The sequence below is a fragment of the Zootoca vivipara genome, chromosome 1, assembly GCF_965207765.1.
Source record: "Zootoca vivipara chromosome 1, rZooViv2.hap1.1, whole genome shotgun sequence".
Taxonomy (NCBI): Eukaryota; Metazoa; Chordata; class Lepidosauria; order Squamata; family Lacertidae; genus Zootoca; species Zootoca vivipara.
In genome coordinates, this window is record NC_142582.1 from 102,365,007 (window position 1) to 102,392,805 (window position 27,799).

At 39.7% G+C, this 27,799-nt stretch overlaps 1 protein-coding gene across 15 annotated transcripts in view; it reads right to left on the bottom strand.

Moving 5' to 3' along the window:
- RALGAPA1 (Ral GTPase activating protein catalytic subunit alpha 1) overlaps window positions 1-27,799 on the bottom strand; it is a 131,390-nt gene that overhangs the window by 75,459 nt on the left and 28,132 nt on the right. For 9 of the 15 annotated variants that reach the window (XR_015950508.1, XR_015950509.1, XR_015950506.1 and 6 more), the window contains exons 9-19: window positions 26,858-27,066; window positions 25,242-25,481; window positions 24,099-24,287; window positions 22,693-22,830; window positions 20,884-21,032; window positions 19,730-19,859; window positions 17,682-17,919; window positions 15,598-15,759; window positions 8,315-8,455; window positions 2,061-3,632; window positions 212-336 (exon numbers count right to left, since the gene is read on the bottom strand). Coding sequence is in view for 11 of the 15 variants with exons in the window: in XM_035109240.3 (XP_034965131.2) it covers window positions 212-336; window positions 2,061-3,632; window positions 8,315-8,455; window positions 15,598-15,759; window positions 17,682-17,919; window positions 19,730-19,859; window positions 20,884-21,032; window positions 22,693-22,830; window positions 24,099-24,287; window positions 25,242-25,481; window positions 26,858-27,066 (3,293 nt within the window). In the remaining 4 variants the exon portion in view is untranslated. The remainder of the gene's footprint in view (window positions 1-211; window positions 337-2,060; window positions 3,633-8,314; window positions 8,456-15,597; window positions 15,760-17,681; window positions 17,920-19,729; window positions 19,860-20,883; window positions 21,033-22,692; window positions 22,831-24,098; window positions 24,288-25,241; window positions 25,482-26,857; window positions 27,067-27,799) is intronic. The other 6 variants (XM_035109302.3, XM_035109293.3, XM_035109320.3 and 3 more) reach the window with 3 other exon arrangements.

The following is a 27,799-nucleotide window of genomic DNA, read 5'->3' on the forward strand; positions in this document are numbered from 1 at the left end:
TAAATGATCCAGCTACTATTGATTTTTAAGTCTAGCTCTGTTTCCATAAAATAACATTCACTGCAGCCATTTTCATTTGAGGTTATCAAACTAAGAAACATCACTAACTATTAACATTTTTACAGTCATAATTAACTGGTGATCTTGTAAATTGCTTAGCATTAGAATTATATCTTATATTTCAGGACAAAAGAAAATTGCAAAAGCTTACCAGAGCACTACCACTGCGCAGTCTTTCAGCTATAAACTCATCCATGAGGTCAGGAATATTTGCATTACTACTGCCATTATCACTACCAAGAGGGTTCTGCTTTGGGCTCATATCCTCTCTATTGGCTAAAAGCAAATGAATGACTGTATATAGTAAAGAACAGTTTAAATAACAAAATATTTTTTAAAAGCACAGAAATAAACCAGTAAATACAAAATAATGCCATGCAGTTAAAAACACCTTCTCCCATAAAATAAATTTAGTTTTAGGAATTAGTAAGTCTATCCTCACCCTTCAACGCCCCCCACCCCTACCCATCACCACTGAGCAAGTGTTAGTCAATTTCCAGTGTGACGTTTAAAAGAGCAAGAAAGCTTACAGATAAGCACTACTTAAAGTTGTTAATGCTTGCTTTAAGCACACATTCTTCATTCCTCCATATCACCAGATGCATACCCCCCCCCCCCAAATTCTGCGGGTGTATGCTAATGAGAAACATATAAGTAGAATGTATCAATGAAATATGTTTCAATGCAGTACTGTAGACACAGAGTACACTTAAATAAATTAATAAACAATGAAAGATGACATGATTCAAAAATTAACAGAAGACTTAAAATGGTCAGTGGTTTATGATCAATATTGCACATAATTACAGTGTTTTAATTCTGTTACACTATTGTGTTATTTTACCTTGAAGGTTTTATTTTTCTTGTTTATCTGAGGTATAACATGGTCTTGATATTAAAACCTTGAACTATTAAATTTCAAATTTTCATTCTATATACTCCTAGAATCCAGACTGCACATTGCTTTTAAAGAGAAACTTTTACTAAATAGCATATTGAAACAAATTAGCCAGAAAGAATCTACATTACTACCCAGTCTACTGTGATATGCTTACAAAGACTGCCCTCAGATGGCATTAACATCTCAATGCAGGATGCATTACAGAACATTCTGTTAATCATGCCAGCATACCATGTAAAAAAACAAAAAAAGCACAAAAAACCTACCTCACTGCTGAAAGTTAATTTATTGTTCTTTTAAAAGTTACTGAACACATGAACTAAGATGGTGATATTAGGATGACAGCCAGCCTTGCCCATTTTGGTTAATACATAGAGGCTCACAGTTAGCTCAAGGAGAACTATCATGGTACCTTTATGCAATTCCATGACCCCAGGGGGGGGGAAGGAAAGCAGTGATAGATGTTGCTAGGAAGTCAGTGCATCCATTCCAGTGAATGCACACAGAAAGCACTGAAGCATATTTTGAAATAGCTCAAATAAAAATGACAAAAATCCACACCAGATTGTTTTAAGAAGATAGTCCAAACATTAAATTTTGAAACCTACTTGTCTCATTTTCAGGAGGAGGAGGAAGAAAAATTAACTGAACCTACAATTGGCTCAACAGCAAGAACTGATCACTAGGAAGATAAATTGGAGATATCAAAACCAATTTTTTCCCCTTATTGGAAAGCATACAAATGCCAAATATATATTGAAGACTGGCTTTCAAGGCTTGCCAAAAGTACATGATAAAGATAGGATCCATTGGTAGGTCATTTACTATCTCTTCCTCTTCCCTACTCTTAAAGTGTTCAGCAGCAAAGTGGTTCACTATTATTTTAAGAAAAGGATAATTAGTAATTTAACGTTTATCAAAGTAACTTATGCTGGAGGGGGGAAATTCAGCTGGCCATATGCGCATGCAAAACCAAACAGGAAAAGCACTGATCATCCCAAAGCCTTTTGATTTGCTTTATAAGAGCTTGCTTCAGGTGCATCAAGCCAAACTGGTGCTGCCTTTCTCCTATTGTGCTCTGCACACTGTTAGTGCTCACCTGCAGCTTTCTTTCCAAAATAGCCCATTACATGACTGTACAGATCCCTCAGTGGAGCCTCTGCTGGCACTCTGCTCTGCCTCTGTGGGGAAACATTTGCCTTCGGCTTCGAAAGAGCATGTACAACAGATTTATAAACACCACCCAGGGAGCCCTGCTGTTGTCCCGACTCCTGACTCGGTGGCTTAGGTGGGCTACGGTTTGACATTTGATTTATTCCAATATTTTCCTTCTGCAACATGAATGCTGGAACATCTCCTGATTCTTTAATTTGCCTACTATAAGCAGAAGTTGTACCGGCTGTATCTAGAGGCCTATATATTCCAGGTTTGACCAGCACAGCCATTGTGGATGAGCTGGTGCTTGTGTTGCTGCTGCTGCTGCTGCTGCTGCTGCTGTTGCTACTGCTCCCGCTACTGAAACCACTGAGTTTACGAAGTCTTGCTTTCCAGGGGGCCTCCTTGTTTTCTAGAGGATTATAAAACTGAACTGATTCAGTAGATGGCCTAAAAGTAACATGGACACTGTTTCGCTTTTTAGCTGCTATTTTCATTATTTTAGCCTTATGGGTTACCGTTTCAGATATGCTTCTCTTAGTCGGTGACAGTTTGCTCATGCCAGTAATGTGAAGCATTTCAGGGTTAACTAAGGCTTTATGTGGCATTTTCTTTGCATGCATAACACTTGTGTTGGTTATTTTTTCATTAAAGAGGGCACTTCTATGCTTTTCAGCTAGCACTGCTTCCACAGATACATCTACATCAGTGGCAATTTGTCTCAACAAATACCTCTTCGTTTCCTTTTCTCTAGGGCTACTTGACCTGGGATCAGGCAGATTTTGGATGGGCTTATCAATGTTTAAATGTTTAGCTTTATCAGCTTGGCTTCCTGTAGAACTGTCTACTTGTGTAGGTGCAATATTACTTATAAAGCCACTTTGGTTTTGCTCCAATTGCAGTTCTGCATTATCGGCACTTTCTGCCACAGTGGTACTACTTGCACATGTAACAGTCTGGTCTGTATGCTCTACTCCATCCAATGGCAATTTATCATTCCTACTTATTCCTGCATCAACTTCATGAGAAGAAGGCTCATGCTTATCTATCTCAATGCTACTGCAAAGTTCTTCGTTTTCCTTAAGATATTCTCTCAGAGAGGAAAGAAGATCATCTTCACCTTCAAGGTCAACATACTGGTTTTGTTCAAAGGCTGTATCTGCAAGTTCTACTGGGCCTACCAAATGACAGAGATGGTCATAAATACTATCCCCAACTTCCAGAGAGGACTCTCTGCTATTTGTATCAGTAACATGACTTTCAGTGGATCTACATATTGAAGAGGCCTCTGTGGAACTCTGTAAGCTTGGAGCATGATGGGATGAATCGTCAATGACAGGAACTGCACCTTTGACTCGCTCAACTGTGAATGGTTCCAGGATGTCAGATGTGCTGCTACTTCGTGGAAGTGTCTGCTCCTCATTCAATGCATCAAAAACTTCACTGGGCGTTTCCTCACTCTGTGAAAAATGTCTGACGCGAGGTGGGCGTGGGAGGATTTGAGCATCATCCATGTCTGTAGAAAAAGTATGTATTTAGGAAATCAAATAAATAAATCTAATATATATACTTTGTTTGTTCACTACTGCAAGGTAGTGATATGCTTTAAAAAGAAGTCCTTAAGAACCATAAAATATTCTCCACCAAAAACTAAAATGTTGTTAAACACATATACACACACACACACACACACGTGCACATACGTGCACACATATTGCTATCTAGTACAGTGTGAGATATGAGTTAGACCATCAGAACAGTCTTAAAATATTAACATGCATGGAAACAGAGCAAGTTCATGGGAGATATGGAAATGCTGTTAAAGCTAGGGCTGTGCCAATAAATTATACTAATTCATGGAATCAGAAATAATGACTTATAATATAGCCTATTTGGGAAAATATGTAACCCAAGAACTGACAATATTTCTAGCCACAAGTTGACTCAATATATTGAGGGAGCTGCATCATCTTTAATTATTAAGTAGATATTTCTCTCTCTCTCTCTCTCTCTCTCTCTCTCTCTCTCTCTCTCTCTCTCTCTCACACACACACACACACACACACACACACCTATGTCCATAATGGGTGATCCCTCATTCAAGTGAAAGAAAGCAGATGGTTCCCTAACTCTAAAAGGCTAGCAACTACAAATGAACAAACAAACAAACAAACAAACAAACAAACAAACAAACAAACACATATTTTAGTCTCCAATTGGGATCTTCTGAAGCACCTCTTAAAATTGGATACTAGTTTCTTATAAGAACCAGAAAAATCTAATATGATGATCCAGAGGAAGTCTGACAATTACGAATCCTACAGCTGACTTATCTTTATTTTTTAATGATCAAAATGACAAAAAATGAATCCTATCGAAGGATCCATTGTTCCCTCAGGATGAGCTGAACTAGCACTAAGAATGGGGGCGGGGGCGGGAATACTTACAGGTAAGAGCCCAGTTCACCTTTTCCCTTGGTGTTTTAGAATTCTGCTGAAAGCAGTATACCCTCTTAGGAGGTGAGGTGAGAGAAGAGAACAAAAGCTAGTTGTGTTAAAATTTACACACTTACAAAACACTTTAAAACCAAAGGAAATCTTGTTCATAATTTCCTGCAGAAGCCCCACTGATATAAGGTCTAGAGACTCTAATGCACAACAAAGAGGTTAATGGAAGCTCTTATAGCAACCCTTCATATTTCCTTTCGAGTGGATCTGGACCACAGCTCCAGGGGGACAAACTGCAAAATGAGTTCTAAATATTCACAGAAGCATCTCTGCACCCTTTTAAACACTGAGGATGCAAACACTGAAGATGACATTAAATTAAAATGTGATGCTCTTATTAACCTATTTTATTTCAGCAATTCTTCATAGAATACCATTCTCTTCTAGTACATTTTAAAACATTGTGTGCTGCTTTATTTCTCTGTTTTTGTTGTTTTACTTTGGTTGTAAGGTTGAGTATTTCACGGAAAGGTAGAGCAAAGATACCAAACACAAACACACAAGGCTAAAATAATCCTGTCTCACATATTTTTGCTGCAGAATCTATGTGTAGGATTGTTCTACTACTATGCAATGTACGCAGTTTAGTTGGGATGGGAAAGCTGCTCCACGGAGAAAACAAGATTGCACCCACAAATGTTAAACTACATGTTGTTTCCTGTGCAGCCATGTGTTACTGTTCTGGGTACCCAAATACACAAAGTGCCTCCAAACACAGTCTTCTTAGGAATGTCAGAAGCTGTCTTATTCTGTTAGGCCACTGACCCATCTCAACGCCTCCCCAAAATTTATAAGCACAAAACTTCCACAATGTATCTGAAGTGTATCTGAAGAAGTGTGCACGCACATGAAAGCTCATACCTATGGCAAACTTAGTTGGTCTCTAAGGTGCTGCTGGAAGGAATTTTTTAAAAATTTTGTTTCTTCCACAATCCTGTTTAGGATTAAAGGTAAAGGGACCCCTGACCATTAGGTCCAGTCGTGACCAACTCTGGGGTTGTGGCGCTCATCTCATGTTATTGGCCGAGGGAGCTGGCGTACAGCTTCCAGGTCATGTGGCCAGCATGACAAGCAGCTTCTGGCAAACCAGAGCAGCGCACGGAAACGCCGTTTACCTTCCCGCTTGGAGTGGTAACTATTTATCTACTTGCACTTTGACGTGCTTTCGAACTGCTAGGTTGGCAGGAGCTGGCACTGAGCAACGGGAGCTCACCCCGTTGCAGGGATTCGAACTGCTGAACTTCTGATCAGCAAGCCCTAGGCTCTGTGGTTTAACCCACAGCGCCACCTGGTCTAACTATGATTATATGCAAGGATCCCAAGGTTTTCTACACTTCTTCATTTCCAATTTGTCAAAAAATCCTAAATAACCAGATCTATTTTCCTGCATTGGGCTGACAAGTCATGTTAACAGATTCTTAAGACAAAATAATTGTTTTGTCTCAAAAAACAGTAATCATAATACACAAAGCTGCACTGACAACTGATTAGAGATATTAGCTGTACTGATAAGTCACAGAAAATGACTTCCTAAGTAACAGATAACATAATCTTGTCATAGTCAACATATCCTGATATAAAACACAGATTATTCCATTTTTTTGAAACCTACAAAAATAGCCTGTGGAATAAGGCGAGCAGGTCTTAAAATGTGGGATGAACTTGGTGGAGAAATCGAAGCATGACATTGTAAAATCATTAGTTTTACCAGTGACAATGGCAACTACAATTCTTTGATAGCAATAGTCCAAGTGATAAATGATTAGGACTAGATTATTAATTGATGAAGTTTAAACACAGTTATATAGCATCAATGAAGGTGCCACTTTGAGGAACCTAAAGAAGAAACACATAGATTTTCTGAACTGTTTAATAATTTACAAGACAATATTTTCTTTTAGCTCGAACTGGGAATGTTCCATATTAGAATAGCAAATCATGATAACTTTTTTTTTTAATCAAGTGGTGTCAAGACTGTCTGAAAAATATACTCTACTCATTTCAAATTAACATGCTTTTTTTTTTTTTAGTTGATGGCTACACTTAAAAGGAAAGCATTTGTACTGTTGTTCTGAAGGGTGAACACAGACAGCCCATCCTTTCAAAGGTCCTGTGCCTGTCTGGACATGTTGCTGGGGATAGGGGAAGAAAGGGATGGGAGTCTAGGAAAAAAATTAACAGAACTACAAGAAAAAGCTTTTTTACAAATTATTTCCTCTAGCCATTATGGAGCTTCACTGATACTCAGCTACAGGTCTAAGGGAGAATGACTGGAGTATGCTTGAAGACAACAAAGTCGCCTGGCTGGCCCCCTCAACAGGAGCACTCCACACAGCAATACTTTGCTGTCCATCTCACTTCTGTTTAAAATTTTATTAAGGTTTTTTTATAATACCATACAATTAAAAACAAACTAATCTAAATAAAAACAGAAACAAAAAGAAAAGGTGGAGTCCTCTCTCAAAGTTGGCTCTTAACCCTTGTCTCACAAAGGAAGTTTTAGACCCTCCCAGCTCTTACCTGGGAGCATCCCTTTCTTCTCCCAGCCTCTCACCCTGGGATCTCTTTCCTTCCCTGCCTCTCACCCAGGGTCCTTCATCAACCATCCATCACCTTCATGTGTGCATAACCCCCCCCCCCAAGACCCAGAGCCAAGGACACCAAGGAAAACAAAAGAAAGAATGAATAAGGCAGAAAAATGGAAGAGAGGAACAGAAGAGAAAAAGCAAGAAAGAAAATGCACACTCCGCTTCCGAAATAGCTACTACAAATATCATCTCTGAACAAGCCTTTGAAACGGATTGGCATTATTAAACAACAAATCACAGTATACAATGCATGATTCAGCATATTTGAAATGTGAACAAAAACATAATACATTTATAGCTTGGGATTCAATGGCACAGGAGATAAAATGTGGTTGCTTCAGCAGAAAATCCACTATAGCTGTGAAGCATTTCTTGAGGCTGTCTAGCACTGACACAGAACCCAATATGGTTCATTGGGGGGGCTTCAAAAATGTTGTTTTTCTAGAGATGGGTCAAGGGTTTTGTTAGCAGAAGAACAGCTAGTTGCGTCTTTTAAAAGAAACATATACAGCAGTTAGCACTAAGTGTTTATAATACTTGTAATACTTTTTCTGGGTCTATTGATGAGTTTTTAATGTGGTATTTACTAATGTCAACCCCTCTTTAGTAATTTGTATGCATGACATAGTCAACAAGACATTGATTATAATAACAATCAAAAGGAGAAGACTATGATGCCGGTAAATTAATACAATGAGCAAACAGCGATGATAGAAAAATATCCTCAACCTCTCCATGCTGAAGACTATCAATGAGAAACCTTTTCTTCTTCCTTCTGCCCTGCCATTTGATGGAGAAAACCTAGTTCAACAATATATCTCAGATATTTGTGTCAAATAAACTTTTTAAAAAAATCAGCTGCACAAAGCAGAACATTGCATTACTTCTATAGAAATTGGCACAGCGCTAGCTTCTCACAGTTCCAGAATGAGCTGTAAACATAGCATACCACAAAACTCAAAATATCCACTCTCATCTCTTCCCCATTTCCTCCCCACCCCTAAATATTTTACTTTGAAAAATGTAGTGATTATGCAGTTTTTGAAAGAAGAAGGGTTAAAAAAGTGAAAAGGGGGTGCAGAAATTAGCAGAGGTGGCACTACCTGAAAGCTCATCAGAAAGGGGAGTGAGAACAATATCAGGCAAGAAGGGTTTGGAAGTATGGATCAGAACAGGAGCACTTTTAGCACTGCGTATATAGGCCGATGGCAGAGCACATTCACCAATGGATCGGCTTCTCATGGCTTTAAAAAAGGAAAAGAAAGAAGTGGGGAAGGAAAAAAAAGAAGAGTGACTATAATGAAAGGCTGTGTCACAGAAAAAGCAGCAACAGAGAAAACAAAGATAAAAAGGAATAAAATTTAAATTAAAACATTTCAGCACAGCAGATATTGGCAGAGCTGTAAGGAAAAAAATAATCAGTGGGCACATAAAACATTTTGAGCTGATTTTTAAAAAAATGCTAGACAGCAATAATGCCTATATTTTGACAACTACAATTACTGTGTATTCAAAGCAAAATACTAACAGGTGTGTATTCTCAGAAGCGCCACTGAGCTCAATAGAACTTCTTCCCAAGTTGAAAAATGTCAACAAGTTGAAGGCCATGGCATGAACACTAAAGAGTGTATACAATTGTGCACTGATAAAGCACATGTCTTGCACTTGCTCTGATCTAACTTTTTTTTTAAAGTAAGCATCTTTTGTAGTCTGAAGAGCTTCTGGTTATAATTCGAATAATTAAAACAAACTAGGTTCCTTTCTGGTCATAGGAGCTTCATGAACAGGTCAGACATTTACAAATATGTCCTCACTTGCACTCTATCCCTGTCAAAGTATCTGTAAAGGGAATGTAACATTTGACTAATATGCTTTGGATTCAGACTCACAGTACAATACTATACACATCTACTCAGAAGCAAGTCCCATGAGTTCCAATGGGGCTTACACTCAGGTGAGCAGCTGTAGCATTGTAGCCTAAGTTACCTTAACATAGGTTCCATTTGGTCGAGTTACTCATGACTTAAGTTTCATTTATTTCAATGGGAACTAAGTGCAACTAGCTTAAAGTGGACCAAACACAGTTTACTAGCGGCAATTTCAAAGCAGCACATTTTTCAGCCAGTATGTTTATGGGATCACTTCCCAATACAGTAGCTGCAACTGTATCAAGCTAGTTACATATTATTTTCTCCATGTAAATAAATCATTGACTTGAATAGCTTAAGAGTGTGTATGTATATATCCTCAAACAATGAGTTGTACTGATTTCCTAATAGCATTTATTTTAAGTAATTGCTGGAATTACTTTAGAAATTAAATTTAGAACATTAAACAATTCAGTTTTTTAAGCAAACAAAAATCAAATATGTCTTAAATTGTAAAAGTCTGAGGAAGCATAACATTTAACTAAAATATACCAATACAACAAAAAAGGATGCAAAACATGCCATCTAAATGGAAACATTAAAACATGGAGGCAGAAAAACAAAGCAAGTGTTTTTAAACACAAGGTGAGAATCCAACTTTCCTGCCTAACATATGCCCTCCTTGGATCTAAGTTACTACACTGGTATTATCCCCTGGTATCTACCGTATTCTAAGCAATGGCTTCGTAGTTCAACGCCTTACAAGATTATAAATTGCAGTACAGACCACTGCTCCTAATTGCATCATAATCTTTTTTTAAAGTGTTTTTATTAAAGATTTTCTGGGGTTACAAAAGTGTAAACATCGTCTCTATTTTCAGATCATAAAGTTCTGCATCATAATCTTAAAATGTAAAATCAGACTACATTGTTAACTTCAGGGTTTTAACGCATCCAACTTAGTACAATCCAGACTCCACCATCCCCAATAACTTTCTGAGTTTAGCACTGCTCATTCCATTTGAATCTGAAGGAAATTCTCAGCCCAGATTCTTCCTTAATTTAAAGCACTGAAGCACCTTTTTATAAATGGATTTTTTAAAAATAAATGGACTGATTACATAGCTGAAGTGAGCGAATGACTTTCATGTGCCCAATGCATCTGAAGAGCCTACTAACTATATTCATGTTATCTGAGTTCTATCCACAATATTAGCTTTATATAACCAAGTTAACACTCAATAGTTTTTGGTGATAATCAGACTCACTATGCAATCCCAAACCCAGACTCATCAGGCTGGAGTGAGTTAGGATATGGCAGAGCCATCCACACCAGTGAAATATCCCTTTGCCGGCAGACCTTTCCCCTGCCGGCAGAACTATTATTATTTATTAAATTTGTCTCCCGCCCTTCATTCACAGATCTCAGGGCAGTTCACAACATAAAATTACAACACCAATAGCCCTCCCTCCCCAAACACATTTAAAAGGGGTATAAGATGTTAATCAGCCAAAGGTGTAGTTGAAGAGGAACTAAATCCTACCACTATTATTATTATTATTATTATTATTATTATTATTATTATTATTATTATTTCTACCACTGAACCACCTGGCAGAATGCCCCCAAATGGAAGATGTTGAGGGCAAGAAAGAGGTTTGCTGGGGCTGAGGGTGCCTGGCTGTCACATTCACTCCCCTCAGACCATGACAAACAGATGGGACACCCACTAATCAAATGGCTGGCCCAAGAAAGACCCGTCCCATAGAAAACAATGGGGCAGGACCAATCTGGTAAAATTGAGCTGCTTCCCCTTACCAGCTACACCCATGGCAGCATGGAAGAGCTCCTGGTACTGAGGAGGCCTGTAGCAAATCAGCACACAGCACCAGCATGCATCAAACGCAAACAACATGACACCTTGCATGGCGCAGGGATATCCTCACATACTCTTCATGTAGGGAATTTGGGTTCTAGAGGCGGGCTCTGGAGAATGGGCACCAAGGAGGAAGGACACTCTGCACCCCCCCCCCCAGGAATACTGAGCACAGACTACTATGCAAAGACAGAAACAAGAGAACTTTTAGCTGCACTTTCAGCAAAACCCACCTCCCCAGCATAGGGGAGAGAATGCAGCTATTGCTCACACCTCTCCCCTGAGCTTCACTCTCAGACAGGCACTTGGAACCAGCCATCTAGCAAGCAAGGAACCCTCACACAGAAAAGCCTTCATGGAGCCCACCTACCCCTAAGATCAGCCTGGGAAATTGGAGAGCCGTCTGGGAACCAACCATGCCACCCTGCAAACTCTCATACACGAGGGCTGAGAACACCCTCCAACAAGTAACTGCAGGGCTTGGCCAGCAGAAAGCCTCACCTTTGACCCTCGGCTCATGGTGCATGTGCAAACATACTGCAGCTCCAAAAAACAAATGCTTGTACCTTACAAGGCAGTGTGCGGTATGGGAGTGGAGTCCCTCACAGCTGGGCCTCTTGGACTGGACCAGGGGCCTGGACGGAGGAGATCCTATGTTTATACTGACCATGCCTGCTCTTACTTTTGTGCAGGTCTGGCCCGATCCTCCTACTCCTGCAGAGGATGTGGATGACAGCCAAGAAGCACTGGTGGCCCACCTATGCCCATGAGCAGGTTGAAACTCGACTGTGGCAACAATTGAGCTATTCTGCCCTCAAAGTGTATGTTATTTGTATACAAATCTCAGGAAAAAAATGATGACATTTCCCCTAACTCCTTTTGTTCACTTTTCTTCTCTCTCTCATTAGGCTTCATATATATTTATATCTGTTGCAGCCTCACCCATGGATAAATATTCTTATTATTCTTATGCTCATTATTTTTGTTTACTCTGCATATTACTGGGTCTCAGGGTTCTCTGAACAATGATGGTGCCAAGTTTAAAGGAAAGCAACACAAGAAAATACCTCCCATTTGCTTCATGTATGGTCTACTCCTTTTGCTCTAGTCTAGAACTTACCAAACGCTTCCGTGTTCTTTTGGAATGCACCTGGGGAACACCCATAAGCAAAGGACAAAGGTAGGGATATATAATGTATGTGCAGAACTTATGTTCTTACTCCAGAGGTGGATCAACCAACTATAGGGCCAACACCAATGCGTCCTGACAACCACTAGGTTGACTGCCACCTGTGTCTCTATTGCCAGGTGAGGGCATTGGTCTCATAATCCGAGGAGGAACGAAGGAAAGCTCCCCAAAACTCAGAAAGATGGGCCATGTGGAGAAAATTCCAAGAGTACCTGAATCAGACTGTGATGGCTGAAACAGCTATAGAGTGATAGTTTTGTTCACAGCCTATACAAAAGTGACCAAGAATAAATAATGTGTTGTCATCTCTAGTCCTTTGAAGGAGCCCATACTGTGGTGATGCAGAAAGAAATCAGAATTTAAACTGGATCTGCCTCTGGTTGCCAATGTAACCCAGATTTCAAACACAGTCTCTACTTTCTGCAGAAATATGTGTGGAAAGGGGAAGAATCATTTCATGGTGCCAGATTTCCCCAAAGTTCAATGCAATAAACTGTTATGCCTGGAAAGCAGATTGTGTTTGTACAACATCTGCCAGCACATCATTCATCATTTTGTCTCCACTGAGTTCACGCCTGTGTTTAAGCCTTCGTTGTGGACATGCAGTTTTCAGTGGCTTTGATGCAACATACTTTGGTAAACAAACTGAGGCTGAATTTGACTGTCATCAATCTTTCTAGAATCTGTTAATGCTATGTAGAAATGGTAGCTAAGAAACTTGCCTATCATATGTTCACCACCACTAGTGGAGGACAGCTATTGTGAGGAATGTTTATGAGGATCTGGCACAAGGGTATACATGCTTGGGTAAACTGCTTACCCAACTGAGTAGCTGAGAAAAAGGAGGATGCTAATAAGGAATAACAGCAGCCTCAAACATGATACATAGTTTCTATGGCTGTACAATTACCTCAGTTACAAACTGCTATGCTGACATTTGGTATACAATCAGAGTTAATACCGTGTTTCTCCAAAAATAAGCCATACCCTGAAAATAAGCCATAGTGATAGGCAGTTTAACCTTGTAGGTTAAACTGTACCATACTTAATAATAATAAAAAAGACATCCCCTGAAAATAAGCCACCGTTGTTGTTGTTTTGAGGAAAAATAAATATAAGACGGTGTCTTATTTTTGGAGAAACACGGTAGATGCACACTGGGAAATAAAGTCATATGAGCTTCAGGTTAAGCTCAAATAAGTCCGTAACAATGTTTATTGTCTCACATCTTGGTTTCCCTTTAGTGAAACACTCTACATCAAATGTGGGGAACCTTCTCGGTTCCATGGGCCAGATCTTTATCAAGATTGGCCTCATGGGCCAAATTAGATAGGTGTGAGGGGCCTGCCCACCTGTCAATCACACAGTAACATTATGATATCACACGACTGACATAGGGGCAGTCCCTGCACACCTCTAGCAGTTGGGCACTGGGGAACCTGTGAAGTGCTCTAAGACAGTCGCCACACTCCAGTCTGAGCCATTCAGGACAGGAGCATGTGGACTGCCTAAAAGCACTTGACAAAAGCACCCTTTGAAGCAGCTCCATGTTTTTCCTTTAAGCGGGTGGCAAGGAGAGGAGGCAGAAGCCAGCATTGGCCAGGCTCCTTTGTCTCACTTGCCTATTATTTTAAAGCAGACATCCCAAAACTGCGGCCCTCCAGATGTTTTGGCCTACAACTCCCATCATCCCTAGTTAACAGGACCAGTGGTCAGGGATGATGGGAATTGTAGTCCAAAACATCTGGAGGGCCGAAGTTTGGGGATGCGTGGTTTAAAGGATGGGTCCTGCTCATGAGCTGCAGACACCAGTGACATCAGCTGATGAGTGGGTGTGCAGGACTTGGGGGGGGGGAGAAACACTTTGAAAATTGGAATGAAAAAAGGAAACCCATACATTTATCATAAAAAACTTAAAGACAGAATGGGAAAGGAATTTACACTAAGTGGTACAACTGAATACATGTGAATGGTATCAAATTAAATAGAGGGATTCCATTTGGAGAATGAATTTGAGGTTTAATAGTGTCCTACACTTGGGACAGGACAGCAAAAGAGGTAAGGACTAAGGGACAGTTCATTAAGAAAAGCACACAACATTCTTGGTAGGAAACTCTTCATGGTTGAGCCCGACTAACACCAGGATATTAAGTCTTGCACTGCACCCAATTGCTGCAACTGTGGGGGTCCAGATAGTTTGGTATTAATGCAATTGTAGTATATGTGCGTGCTATGAAGGCGCTGAGTCAACTAAGGAAAGAAATTACTGTATTTGAGAGATCAATAAGTCTGAGGGGAGCGCTTTGGGAATTAATACAAAACTCTGTCACAAGTGACAGCAAGCAATAAAGAGGAGGGGCTTGTTAGAGATTCAGATATGCCTAATTATTAATAATCAATTTGCTCTCATATCAAATGCTTTCTTAAAGTATTAATGCCAAGGGTTGTATGTCTGGGGGAAAGTAGCTACAGGAACATTCCAAGATCAATAGGGGAAAGTCAGGTACTGTATTAAAAAATCTCAGCTAGCACTGGAAATGTGAGAACAGATTACATGTTTATGCCGGGTGGCTAAGCTGCTGGCTGGCCGATTGTAGCATTGTATTATTTTATACTGCCAAAGCTGTGAGTGACAGCTTTGAAAAATTGGGGAAGTAAAATGAAATGATATAAAATACTGTATATTCCTGTGTATGAGACTACTTTTTAACCCAGGAAAATATTCTCAAAAGTCGGGGGTCGTCTTATACGCCAGGTCGTATTTCTTATACAGTGAGTATATCCCAAACTCTGTATTTTAACTGGAAAAGTTGAGGGTCAATCTTATACACCCAGTCGTCTTATATGCCGGAATATACAGTATGTATGTCAGAGATGGTCTCAGGTTGTCTGGGATCCTTCCAAGGTCGGTTGCCACCTCAGAGATATCATACAAGCTGTGTGCAAGTAACATCTTAGCTATAGCTCTTTCTTTTTGTAACAGGTGTACTAGAACGCAAAGCCAGCTAATTCTAGTTTGAAACACACAGAAACACTTGCTACTAGAAAAGATCTTGCCAGTTTTCCTTACATCCTAGGATGGTATGCTCTAGTCCATAGCAGATGTCTTAACAGCTGTAGATGCTGTGGTTGCAATGGGTCTATGATGAAATCTACACAAAATTTCAGTTGTATAAGACAAATTCTTATGTGGTACATATATAATGGATCACAGGATCAGAGCATAGTGACCACGTGTTTGAGTACATCTGTAAAAATAATTTGCATCTAACAGTCAAAGGGCAATTACTTCTTCATCTCACACCACACAAGACTGCCTAGACTTAGATACAAAAATGTATTACTAGTTGTGACACACCCAAAGCATATGTAGAAAGTTATTTATGTGCATTCGGTCTATTAATTTTCCTTCTGACTTTGTTTGTGTAACAGCTATGTTCTCTATTACATACCAACTGTTTTTTGTCGCACAATACTTCTGGCCTTTTCTGTTCCTGGAGATCCAGTAGTTGTTGCACTGCGCTGTCTCATTGGGGCTTGTCCAGGCTGATCACGGCTCCAGCCTCTTGAAAACGACTTATCAACAGAAGTCTTTTGAAACTCATGCCCAACTCCTGAAGAGTAGAGGGGAGAGAGAACATATCAATGAATACGTATCTGTCCACCCCACAGAAACCTAGCCAGATGGGAAGGATATAAATGAAATGAAATAATAATAATTACTAATGAAGATCATTATATTTTCCACTCAGCTTTAAATTGAGTTACTCAATACATATTACTACCAAAACAGTATTTAAATAATAATTGTATTTTTGGTCTCAACTCAAACCTATATCGACAGATCTACAATATAAGCAAGCTGTAGATAACTATCTAAATAAATAAATAAATAAATAAATAAATAAATAAAAAGGTATGTTGATCACAATTTATGCTGTGTATCATTCCGGTAAATAAGCAAAGGCTTCCCCATGGAGAGTATGTGTATGTGTGTATATATATATATATATATGTATGTATGTACAGTGGTGCCTCGCTAGACGAATTTAATTCGTTCCACGGGTCTTTTCTTATAACGAAAAATTCGTCTAGCGAATCCCATAGGAATGTATAGAATTTTTTTTTGCCCATAGGAACGCATTAATTGAATTTCAATGCATTCCTATGGGAAACCGCGATTCGCTAGACGAATTTTTCATAAAACGAATTCGTGTAGCGAGGCAACCTCCGCTCGAAAAATCCTTTCGTTAAGCGGAAATTTCGTTAAGCAGGGCATTCGTTAAGCGAGGCACCACTGTATATATATGTGTGTGTTTGTATGTATTCCGTCTTCTTTAATTTAAATCTGACTACTAAAGCCACACCCAATTATACCAACCAGTTATTTAATCTATTGGGAGGAATTCGATATTGTGCTAAGGCAATCTTTCCATCAGGGCAAGCATTTTGGCTTCCCAGATGGAGTGATCTCCCCTCGTGTGTTCTGGGGGTGTTCCCACCACTTCAAGCCAATTTCAGGAGTGTAGATAGAGGAGCGGGGAAAGCCCCATCGCATAAGTGGAAGTCCTTGCGCAGGGACTCATTAATTGAAACCTGCATATTGCTCTTCACTTTCTGTTACAAGCCACCACTACTACTGTTGTGTTGAACATTTAGGCTTATAAACCTTCCCTATAATTTGACAGAACTATGCCTGCTATGAGCCAACACAAGTTGTTACTTTATTTACTACTATTAATCATTCACCTGTGGGCTTCTGGGCACTATCTAAGTTCGGTTCAAATTTTTTTAAAAAAATGTTAGTATGCCGTCTGCACTTTCAAAGAGCAAAAGACAGTAAGCACCCCCAGTCTGGCATATGCAGTAGCAACAGCAACCTCATGTTAAGAGTGCTCACTCATGAGTAGGTCTGCAGGTGGCAAGGGTTCCAGCCTCACACTCAAAACAGAACAGTTTCCTGGCACTAGGTCTATTTTAATTGTTTACTAAGAGCAGATTTGCTGCTTAAGGAGGACTCCACATTAAGTTGTAAACTGCAGTCCTGTAGACTATTTATTTCATGAGTATATGAGCCTGTTGCTTCGCATAACAGGTCAAAGTATATTTTCATAAAGAGATCCAATGCTCCTCAGAATTGCAGGCATTGTGACAATATGGGCAAATTCCACTCTAATGAGGAATTTATTTGCCTATAACCAAACCAGAAACTGAAGCCATAATCAGCAACTGCACTGGGTGTTGGGCATATGTGCACGAACTCTTCAAAAGATTCATCTGGATTTTTAAAAATGAACTGAAGGATGATAAAACTGGCCTTCAAGTATGATTACTGTACCACATCCTAATGTAGTTTGTACTTAAATGTAAGCATTGTTAAGGATATTTCAGTATCTCTCTCACACCTATTTTTAAAGGATGCGTGCAGTTTCGACCTCCCCTCTTATGCAATGATCATTTGTATATACTTCCTTTCATACAAGACATTAACAGACATTTTTAAATTAGATTAGTTTCTGAAGCCTGTCTGCCTTACCTTTGCCTTTATGTTTCTTTTGTTTCTGTTCACTTAGTTTATCCAGTGGGAGGTCACTGAGATCCAAGCTGTATAAGTTTCTAGCTAATACTTTTGTTAGAGTCTCCATAGTCAGTGACCACTCTGTGGCCAGCTCTTCCCAATATGTCAATGATGACAATACTGACAAAAGGTCATCCCAAAGTTCTCGGGAGATGTACACATTTAGATTTGCCTTGATCCAAGCTACTATGAGAGTCTACAAACAAACATGCAGATAGTGAATATAGTAATATTTATCACATGGCAACATAAGAGAGGTAGGGAACTCAAATAATTCTAAGACATGGTAAAAACGTAAGAGAGCAGCATAGCTATGTTAACAGTGGAGAATACATTTTAACTAAAGTGTTTGTTTTCAATCCTTTCTTTGTTAAAAACTGATAAACCTGGATGGGCCTTGGGGATTTAAACTAAGTTGTAAGAAACAGCCTCCATCAATTAGAACAGAGGAACATATATAGGACCAGATGCTTCAATCAGCCTTATGTTGTGCTGGCCTGAAATTCTAAATGGAACATTCAGCCATAAGCAACTTCATTCAATAAAAACATCCCCATCTGCCACAGAACATCTGACATTACTTTTTACATGTATTTTCTTTTTAAAAAAATCCTTGCTTGTACACCCCCTCAAAAAAGAAAGAAATATAACAAAAGAAAACAAAGAATTGAAAATGTAAAACACAAAGTGCCAGAGCCTGGAAGGACAAAAGTACAAAAATAAATCCAAAGGAATGATGAAGTATAAAAATAAAGGATTCTCCATCTGCAAGTTCTGTCATTATTGGGATTAAAGGTTGTACACTGTCTTAAATGAGCTCCCATGTATTTTCATGTAGGGGTATTCACTCCAAGTTCATTACATTCATTCCCCTAGTCACCAAAGTACATTAACAAAGTGATCTGATTGAGAACCCACGTCAAATGCATGACTGATTCATTTTCATTGTATTATTTATTAGCAGAGTTTGTTAATGTTATCCAAACAGGATTTTAAGAAGCTTCACAGCTTATCACCACTATAGGTGACCTAACCTCATATATTAGAAGAACTTTTATCACCTAATTTAGGGAGAAAACCATTTTACAAATGTGTGTAATAAAAATCTGATGGCTACTTCTATTAGGTTCAAACTGCTTTGGGAGTGGAGAAATGGTGATGAGGAGGAAGTTGCTTATCCCTTTCTCTACCCTTGAGTTTCTGCTGTACCTGATTTCAGAAATGTATTTACTTTTAAAAACAAGTGTTCTAATCCTTGTGGAAGAAAACAGCCTGCAAGAAAGAGCTACAGCAGAAAAATAATAGAACAGATAAGCACTATTATCCCTCCACGTCTCTGCTCTAAATCATCTTCCCAAATCTAAATTTCCCTATCAAAAGTAGCCATACAGCTTCTGTTACACACGTGTATGCAACTTACTGTTCTGCCATAACACCACACATTCTCTCCCTCCCTCTTTCTATTTGGATGTTACCAATTCCTCATCTTTCTAGAACAGCTTTAAATGTCAGACTCAAGATATAAGATGTGTTTACCTTGCACATCCATCTCCTTCACTTACTTACACTGATAGTGACTCTCAAGAATCACAATAGTATTCCAAATCTCCATGGATCACATAATATATTTTGCAAAAATAATAAGCTAAGGATACAGACAGGGAGAAATCCAGCCTTAGCTGCATGAAATCCTCAAGTTATTACTAGTACAAAATCAATGCAATGTTCAAAGTGGGATGTCTATATATTTAGTAGTGATTCTTGCGTGCAACTGAACTTCACATGCATAATGATTTATTGTCTGGTTTGTAATTTATGGCATTTTTTAAAGGAAAAAAATATATGCCATCTTGAAAGAGCTTGCACTGTAAGGTGGCTTATGAAAATGTAAGTAAACAAACAGGTATCTCATCTTAGCGCAGTGCTGAGTGAAAGTCACCTTAGGTGAGCTGAATGCAACCTGATAAGACTTAGAACAATAATAAAATTAATATTTATTCATTTGCCTGGAAAAGAGGTCCAGCAAGCCTTCCTGCTAATGTTGAATTCTTCCTTCCTTGATACTGCAGAAAAATTTGAGATGGTATTTTCAGTACCGATTCTGTGACCCTGAGCAGCACAAGCAGCATCTGTTCCCTGAAAAGCAACATCAGACTCTGTATAATATGTGGACTCATATACATTTTTCTTAAGCATCTCAAGCACCTTTTAGCATTATCCATGAGAAGCACTTTGGTGGCAAAGGCAGTCTTTTAACTGATCCCTCTGAAGTTATGGCCTTTACCATTTGTTGCTACTTTCCTCCTGACCTCTTACTCAAACCAGATCCAGTGAAACGGAAGTCGAAGAGGATTCTGGAAATGTATCCCACTCTCAGTCTCCTAGCATCCACAGAAAGACAGTGAAGGAACTTGACACATACCACTATGCAGCTGCATTGACTATATCAGGGGTAGTCAACTTTTTTATACCTACCGCTCACTAATGCATCTTTCTTGATGGTAAAATTTCCATACTGCCCACCAGTGCTCGATGGAAGGATTCAGCTTGTGCTGTAGAACCCCCTACTGCCCACCTTGAATCCTGAAATGCCCACTAGTGGGCAGTAGGGACCAGGTTGACAACCCCTGGACTATATGAAGGTTATTAATTCACGATCATTATGAACTAAGTTTTCAACTTCTTTAATTTTCTATGCACTGCTGGGGGGGGGGGGGCTTAACTCAAACAATGCAGACTTTGCACACCAGTAAATTGGGATAAGGTTACCAGATACCCCATTTCCCAGGGGGAAAGTCCCCGGATTTACAAATCAGTCCCCAGACAAAATCCATTGAAGTTGAAAAGTGTCCCTGGATTCATTGAAAAAAATCTGGTAACCTTAATTTAGGAGATATTGCTTAATAGTTACATTATAGTTACCTTATGTATTCATCCTATTTGCATCTCAATGCCCTTCCTCCAAACCAACTCATAATGACATACATGACACACATTTTGCCCTTACAAGAAACTGTTGCGAATACCGCAGATAAATTAGGTTGAGCACAAGTAATTTGCTGAAGACCATCTAGTAAGCTTCCTGGCCATGGAGAGATAACCCATATATATTACTTGAATGAATAATAATAAACCCCATTATAAAAAACAAACACTTTACCAAGTCTTCTTGTCCATGGTAACTTGCACTACCATGTAACGGTAGATATTAAGAATGCGTTTACACATATCCGTATGTTCATCCAGCAGTGTTTTAATCTCATTTGCTGGCTCAAGAAGAAATATATTTGAGGAATTTGTTATGAAAACCTGTGATTAAAGGGAAATAAGAACCATTATTTTGAGAATTGAGCTAAACTTGGCTGCATTGATTAATCATATTACTACCGCAGAAGAACTGGGATGTCATCAGGGTTAGTTGAATAAAGTCTAATTTGGCATACTTTAATGAGTGGAAAAACACTTCAAACACAAGTACAAATCACAGGGTTGTGGTTTTGTTTTTTTACATTTTAGAAGCTCAGAATGGGGCCCTGAAAGATACTCAAATGTCTCCATAAAGTGATACTTAACATAAATGCAAACATTAGATTTAATTTAAAATCGTCTGAAACTTGCCGAGAAAAATGTGAGTGGTTTCGACACCTGCTTGCTATCACAGTCGGAATAAAATGCATTGAAGAACATTTAGACTTACTAGACACTCAAAGTTAGAGCCAACAGAATTCTATGGAACATGCCGAAGTGATCCCAAAATTATACTCTGTTCCAGGAACAGAGGTTATAACTTCATTTGGACAGATATTTCTAACAAATGACTACTGCAAACTGTAAACAGAGCTGAACAGAAATGCAATAAATCAGTCCACAATAAAACATGACATGAACTAAAGCAAAATCTTTGGGGTTATGAAACATTGCACTAAATTGGCATTGGGTAGACACTATCTACTCTTCTTTCTTCTTCTTCATAGGTGATTACCCGTAGCCGAGTAAGATTGTCTTCCATAAACACGATTTTAACAATGGGTCTGTAAGTGACTGTGGAGGTCAATTCTGGATCCACACGTCCTTCCACAGTGGGGACATTGGTTTCCAGGCGGGAGTTGATCACGGTGTGGATTTGCCAAGCGTGCCTTCCTCTTAGCATGTTTCTCCCTTGGGTCCTGAGATCGAGTTTCTTCAAAGCCCATGACACCTTTGGTAAAGGCTGTTCTCCAACTGGAGTGCTCGCAGGCTAGTGTTTCCCAGTTGTCAGTATTTATACTAGTTTTAATGATTTGCCTTGAGACAGTCTTTAAACCTCTTTTGTTGAAGACCAGCATTACGCTTTCCATTTTTAAGTTTGGAGTAGAGTAGTTGCTTTGGAAGACGATAATCAGGCATCCGCACAACATGACCAGTCCAACGAAGTTGATGTTGAAGAATCATTGCTTCAACACTGGTGATCTTTGCTTCTTCCAGTACACTGATATTAGTTTGCCTGTCTTCCCAAGTGATGTGTAAAAATGTTTGGAGACACCAGGGAGTGTTTTTTGTGGGACGTGCAAAATGTTGCTGTCTTAAAAGGAAGCTGCACAGTCCAAGTGCACAACATATACACTCCCTCTGAAATCTTGTCAATAGCATTAAATGTTCATGTATAGCTTAATATAGTCTGGCCTGGATTCACCAGCAACATCCTAGAAATCACAATGCATTTTGATACATGTGTGAAAACCTACGGATATCAGAACTTCAGTGGAAGAAAATCAAAAGTGGAAAACAGTGTTTTATTAACTCAATAAACCAACTTTGCTAAAAATGGAGATAATGTATAGGATTATACCATTAGCACTGCAACGCACGTTCATTTACATCTATATTCAGAAGAAAATATTATGCAAGCGTTACAGGGCATGCAACAGTATATATATTTGGAAAATGTTCACCGTGAGATGGAAAAATGAAATGAGAATATATCCCTTACCTGCAGTACTGCTTGGACCCCAGCTCGTATACCTTGTTCTATGACATCCAAGTCAGCTATTTTATGGGGAATCTCCTGATAACAACCATTTTTTGTCCAGCTTGGATTTCGAACAGGACCAGAATTACCCATGATTTCCTAAAACATACAGGAGGGAATTTTTTATTTCCAACTTCCCCTAGATATGGTTTCAGTCTCATACATTAACCCAGCTTTATGAGGCATGGCATACAGAAAGGGTGCTGCACATTTGGTTCCCCTTCCCACTAATAAAGCTGCAGGGAAGCTTGTGCAGCCCTTGAAAAAGCCTAAGGACCAGCTATTTGGAGGGGCAGCAGGAAGCTCTATGTTCCCCCTTCCCCTCCGCTCCTCCACCATACTGAACAAGCAATTGGTGGAATGGAACATTTCCTAGCAGAAATTTAGGCACACAATTTTCTGCCTAGAGCAAGTGGCCTGGTTAACCCATACTAGGATGGCTCATATTCTGTTTGGAAAGTTTCAGCTTCATCTTTTAAAAACATTCACAGTTCAGCATTCTCTCTGTTCAAACAGAGCCAAAAATGAGAATACTCTCATTTCCTCGCTCTCTTTTTATTTTTTGAAGGCATGACATTCTTCATCCTTTGGAAACACTTTCTTTTATTATAAGGTGGAACAAAACTTCCACTAACTCCAGTCGGAGTATCTGCGTTTAATCTAAGTGCCAGCACAGCTACACTACAGATCTCTTCTAGACAAGTGGTGAGCGGCTTTTGGGTAGGATATTTAGATCTGGGTTCCCATTCCTGTTTTAAAGTTTGAACTTCCTTCTCTACTAATCTTTTGACCTAGCAATTTAGAAGGTTGGTTTCCCCCCTCTGTGGGGGACCTCTGTTGGCTTCAGGTTTTGATTACTTGTCAACTCTTTTTTCTTATGGTTGCAGAAGTCAGTTCCCACTGACGCGTGGGTTGTCTCTTTCCAGGAATTCTTGTAACTTTTACTACTGCTATAGCTGCAATCCTTAAACTCCCAGCAATCATTTTCCAGATGATGAAGAATGCCATATAGACACCACGAGAGAGAGAAAAGCCTGGATTCAAGTAAATCGTCATGGTGCAGCTTGATTCCCAACAAAAGGTGAAAGTGCACTTAATCCTGACAAAGCATTAAAAAGTAACATCTGTTTAGAAAGCCAAAACCAAAAAGTGTTTGATGGAATATCATTTGATATGTCCTAGCATATTTAAGTCAAATCAAATATGATTGACACTAGATTGTTTTAAGTCTACATCTCATTGTTCGCTAATCGGTTTTCCAAAATCGGCAATGTAAGAAAATGCTGCTGTGTGGAGATATGGGAAGTACACTTGCTACTTTGTAAAAACAGAAACTGAACAACTTGAAGAAATTCTGATATGTTTACCTCCTCCCTTTCTTTTCCCTTCTCTGATGAATTATGTTCTGTAATATTTTCATCACAGTCTATACTGGATGACACAACTTCTTCTGGTTCTTTCATAAATAAGGGCTTCTCTTCTTGTTGGATCCACTCCTGATATACTTTTACCACCTTCCTCATAGCTGCTGCTTCACATATTGGCAGTAAAAATGCCTAGAGGAGGGGGGGAAAGCTCATAGCATTTATCACAGAACATTAGTGCCCCCTACAACAATTCTAGTATTCATGCACTTCATCTTAAATAATTGATTTAAAAGCTACCCAACTGGTTTTCATGTTAAAGTATTTTTTACTACCTGAATAGATATACGGACAAATATATAAACAGAAGAAATACAGTGCATAAAAATATAAAGAGAAGAAAATATACTATTTGCATATCCATTTACCAACAGCAATAGATGGAAAATTGTACTATATAAAATGGCTAGGTCCTTTGGAAGACTTAATAGTTCAACAAAATGTCATCAAAATATCAGCTGGTGCTAACAATGCTGGTCTGCATCTATTCCAAAATTGTACAAATGGAATTCAGCTCTTCTGAAAAGTTTCTTTCAAGGCGTTTCTCTTTTTTTTAAAAAAGTATTATAGACAAATTTGGTTTGAACAAATACAGGACTTTCAAATGTACATCTGGAAGGGCAGCCAAGGGCAAGGAAGGAAAAACACAAAGCACAAAAACATGCGAGTTCAAGTGTACAGAACACAGAGAGTTGTAAACATGGGCTGCTACCCAGTCTGCCAACAGGCCCTTTCTACATGTTTTTGTAGAGGTTGCTAGGAATCGTAAGAGCAATGGACGTCAGGTGAGCTTAACTGACAATTAGCAAGGCCAACCTGCGGATGCTTGACACTTTCACATTAATCTACGCCAAGTTACGTGCAAATATTTATCCTCAATATTTGAAGAACGATGATGGTGAACACATTGATATTACAGGGGAGAGCATTTCTTTAAATAAAATCAGAAGCAAACTTGTAAATAGGCAAATGCCTAGTGGGTTATGACAACTAGTAATTGTCTCTGGTTGAGTATGGTAGAGAGGTTTATGCATGGATACAGCTGGGGGACAAGATGTTTTTTTCAGAAATAGAGGAATTATTTACCTGACGAAAGATTTCTGTAAGAAAATTAACGTTACTTCTCTTTGAAGAAAACACTTTGCGAACTATTTCAATATCCGTTAGATGTTCTTCATCAATACTGCAAAGACTGGAGGAACTAGGTTCTCTTTCAGTTAGTGTGCTTGTGTTGGAATGAGACTGTTCTGGCTCTGCATTTCTATCAGGTCTGTCACTACTGTCGTTTTTGCTGTCTTCTCTAGAAACCAGGCTAGCAGCTGCTCTCTGAAACCAGAAATGAAAATATACTTATGACAGCCTGACCTTCTAGGTTAAACGGTTCTACTGCGAGAAAGCACTGCTGAGAGGTAGTGTGGTGTACTGGCTAAAGTATGAAATAAGAAGTTTAATTTCTCCCCAAACAATAATTGCAATGGATTATTGCAGTGTGCTCCACGTGGAGCTGCCCTTGGGCCTGATCTGGAAGTACCAGGGCCAGTAGAATGCAGTGGCTAGACTGCTGGCGGGGACAGATAGCTGACAGCACGCAACACCTCTATTAAAATATCTACACTGGTTGCCCATATGCCATCAAGCCTGTTTCAAGGTTCTTGGTTTGGTATACAAAGTTCTCTACAACTTGAATTCAGGATACAGTGGTGCCTTGCTAGACGAATTTAATTCGTTCCAACGGTCAATTCGTCCTACGAAAAATTCGTCTTGAGAGGCACTGTTTCCCATAGGAACACGCTGTGGTTAAACCACTGAGCCTAGGGCTTGCTGATCAGAAGGTCGGCGGTTCAAATCCCTGTGACGGGGTGAGCTCCCGTTGCTTGGTCCCAGCTCCTGCCAACCTAGCAGTTCGAAAGCACATCAAAATGCAAGTAGATAAATAGGAACCGCTATAGCGGGAAGATAAACAGTGTTTCCATGTGCTGCTCTGGTTTGCCAGAAGCGGCTTTGTCATGCTGGCCACATGACCTGGAAGCTATACGCCGGCTCCCTCGGCCAATAATGCGAGATGAGCGCGCAACCCCAGAGTCGGTCACAACTGGACCTAATGGTCAGGGGTCCCTTTACCTTTTACAGCGGGAAGGTAAACGGTGTTTCCATGTGCTGCTCTGGTTTGTCAGAAGCGGCTTTGTCATGCTGGCCACATGACCTGGAAGCTATACGCCGGCTCCCTTGGCCAATAATGCGAGATGAGCGCGCAACCCCAGAGTCGGTCACGACTGGACCTAATGGTCAGGGGTCCCTTTACCTTTGCCTATGGGCTCCGGGGGATTGGCAGCGGCCACGGCGCTTGCTTGCTTGGCTCGTGGAAGGCAGGCAGGCGGCAACAGCCCCGAGCAAGCGCCGCGGCCGCCGCCAGTCCTCCGAGCCGAAGCACAGCGGGCGCTTGGCTTGGGAAAGGCAAGCGCCGCTGCCACTGGCAGTCCCCCGACCCAAGCGCTGCGCCCACTGTGCTTCGGCTCGGGGGATTGGCGATGGCAGCGGCGCTTGCCTTCCCCGAGCCAGCTGTGTGCCAAGCGGCGGCGTGGAGAAACGGAGCATAAGATCAGTCCTCCGCTTCTCCCTCCCCCCGCCCAACATCTCCCGCTTCTCCCTCCCCCCCCCCCCATCCCTATTCAGTCCCACCCAAATCACCTTTTTGGCTCTACCTGAATATTCTTTGGCACAGTTTCACCCTCCATTCCAGGAATCTGAGGTCCTGCGTGAGGTTTTGGCTCAAGCCAGAAAGACACCAACCATCGGATGACAATAACCCGGGCCTTAAGGAAGGGTTCCTTTGTGCAATATATTGCTTCATTGGTTTCAGCATCTTTCTTTATCATTACATAATGTGGCTTTGGTCTCATCTGTGGTATCTCTATAGAGAAGAAAACAATTTCTAAATAATAAGGGGATAGAAAGCATCCAATCAAAGCTAATATACCCATTTCTGGGTACATAAAAAAAAAGTTATGATGAAGGAATTTTTACTTAAAAAGTAGTTAGCCACTATACAACTAGATAGGAGTTACACCAGGCATTACTAACATGTAATACATTTTGCAATAAAACCCATCCAAACAAATCAATTCTCTCTCTCTCTCTCATATATATATATATATATATGAGAAAGAGAAAGATATTACATGGAATTTGCCTCAAAAGTTTGAAACAGTACATAAGAGTTACAGAAATTTAATTGCACAAGAGCAAATAATTTCAAATGCCATGCTTCCACCCCCACCCCCATATAAAGTATGACTATAAATGTTTCACATTAATTTCAAACAGTATTATTAAACACTATATTATTAAAGAATGAGGCTTTAAACACTGTTAGAAAATGTAGCAAAGCAAACTAAAGCTGAAACTCTTTATGCACACTTACTTAGAAATAATCTGTTGAAATCAAGAGAACTTACTTCCAAGTAAACGTGCTGAGGTTCAGGGCCTAATATAGCAGCCTTAAATTTCCTCAGGATTAAACTCATTTTATTAGAATGTAGTCATATGTGGCATGTGCTAAGATGTTGCTGAATATTGATCAACTTGCCACAAGAGGGCCACCACTTAGGAAAGCAGCTGCGTACATGATTAACAGTCTAGGTACT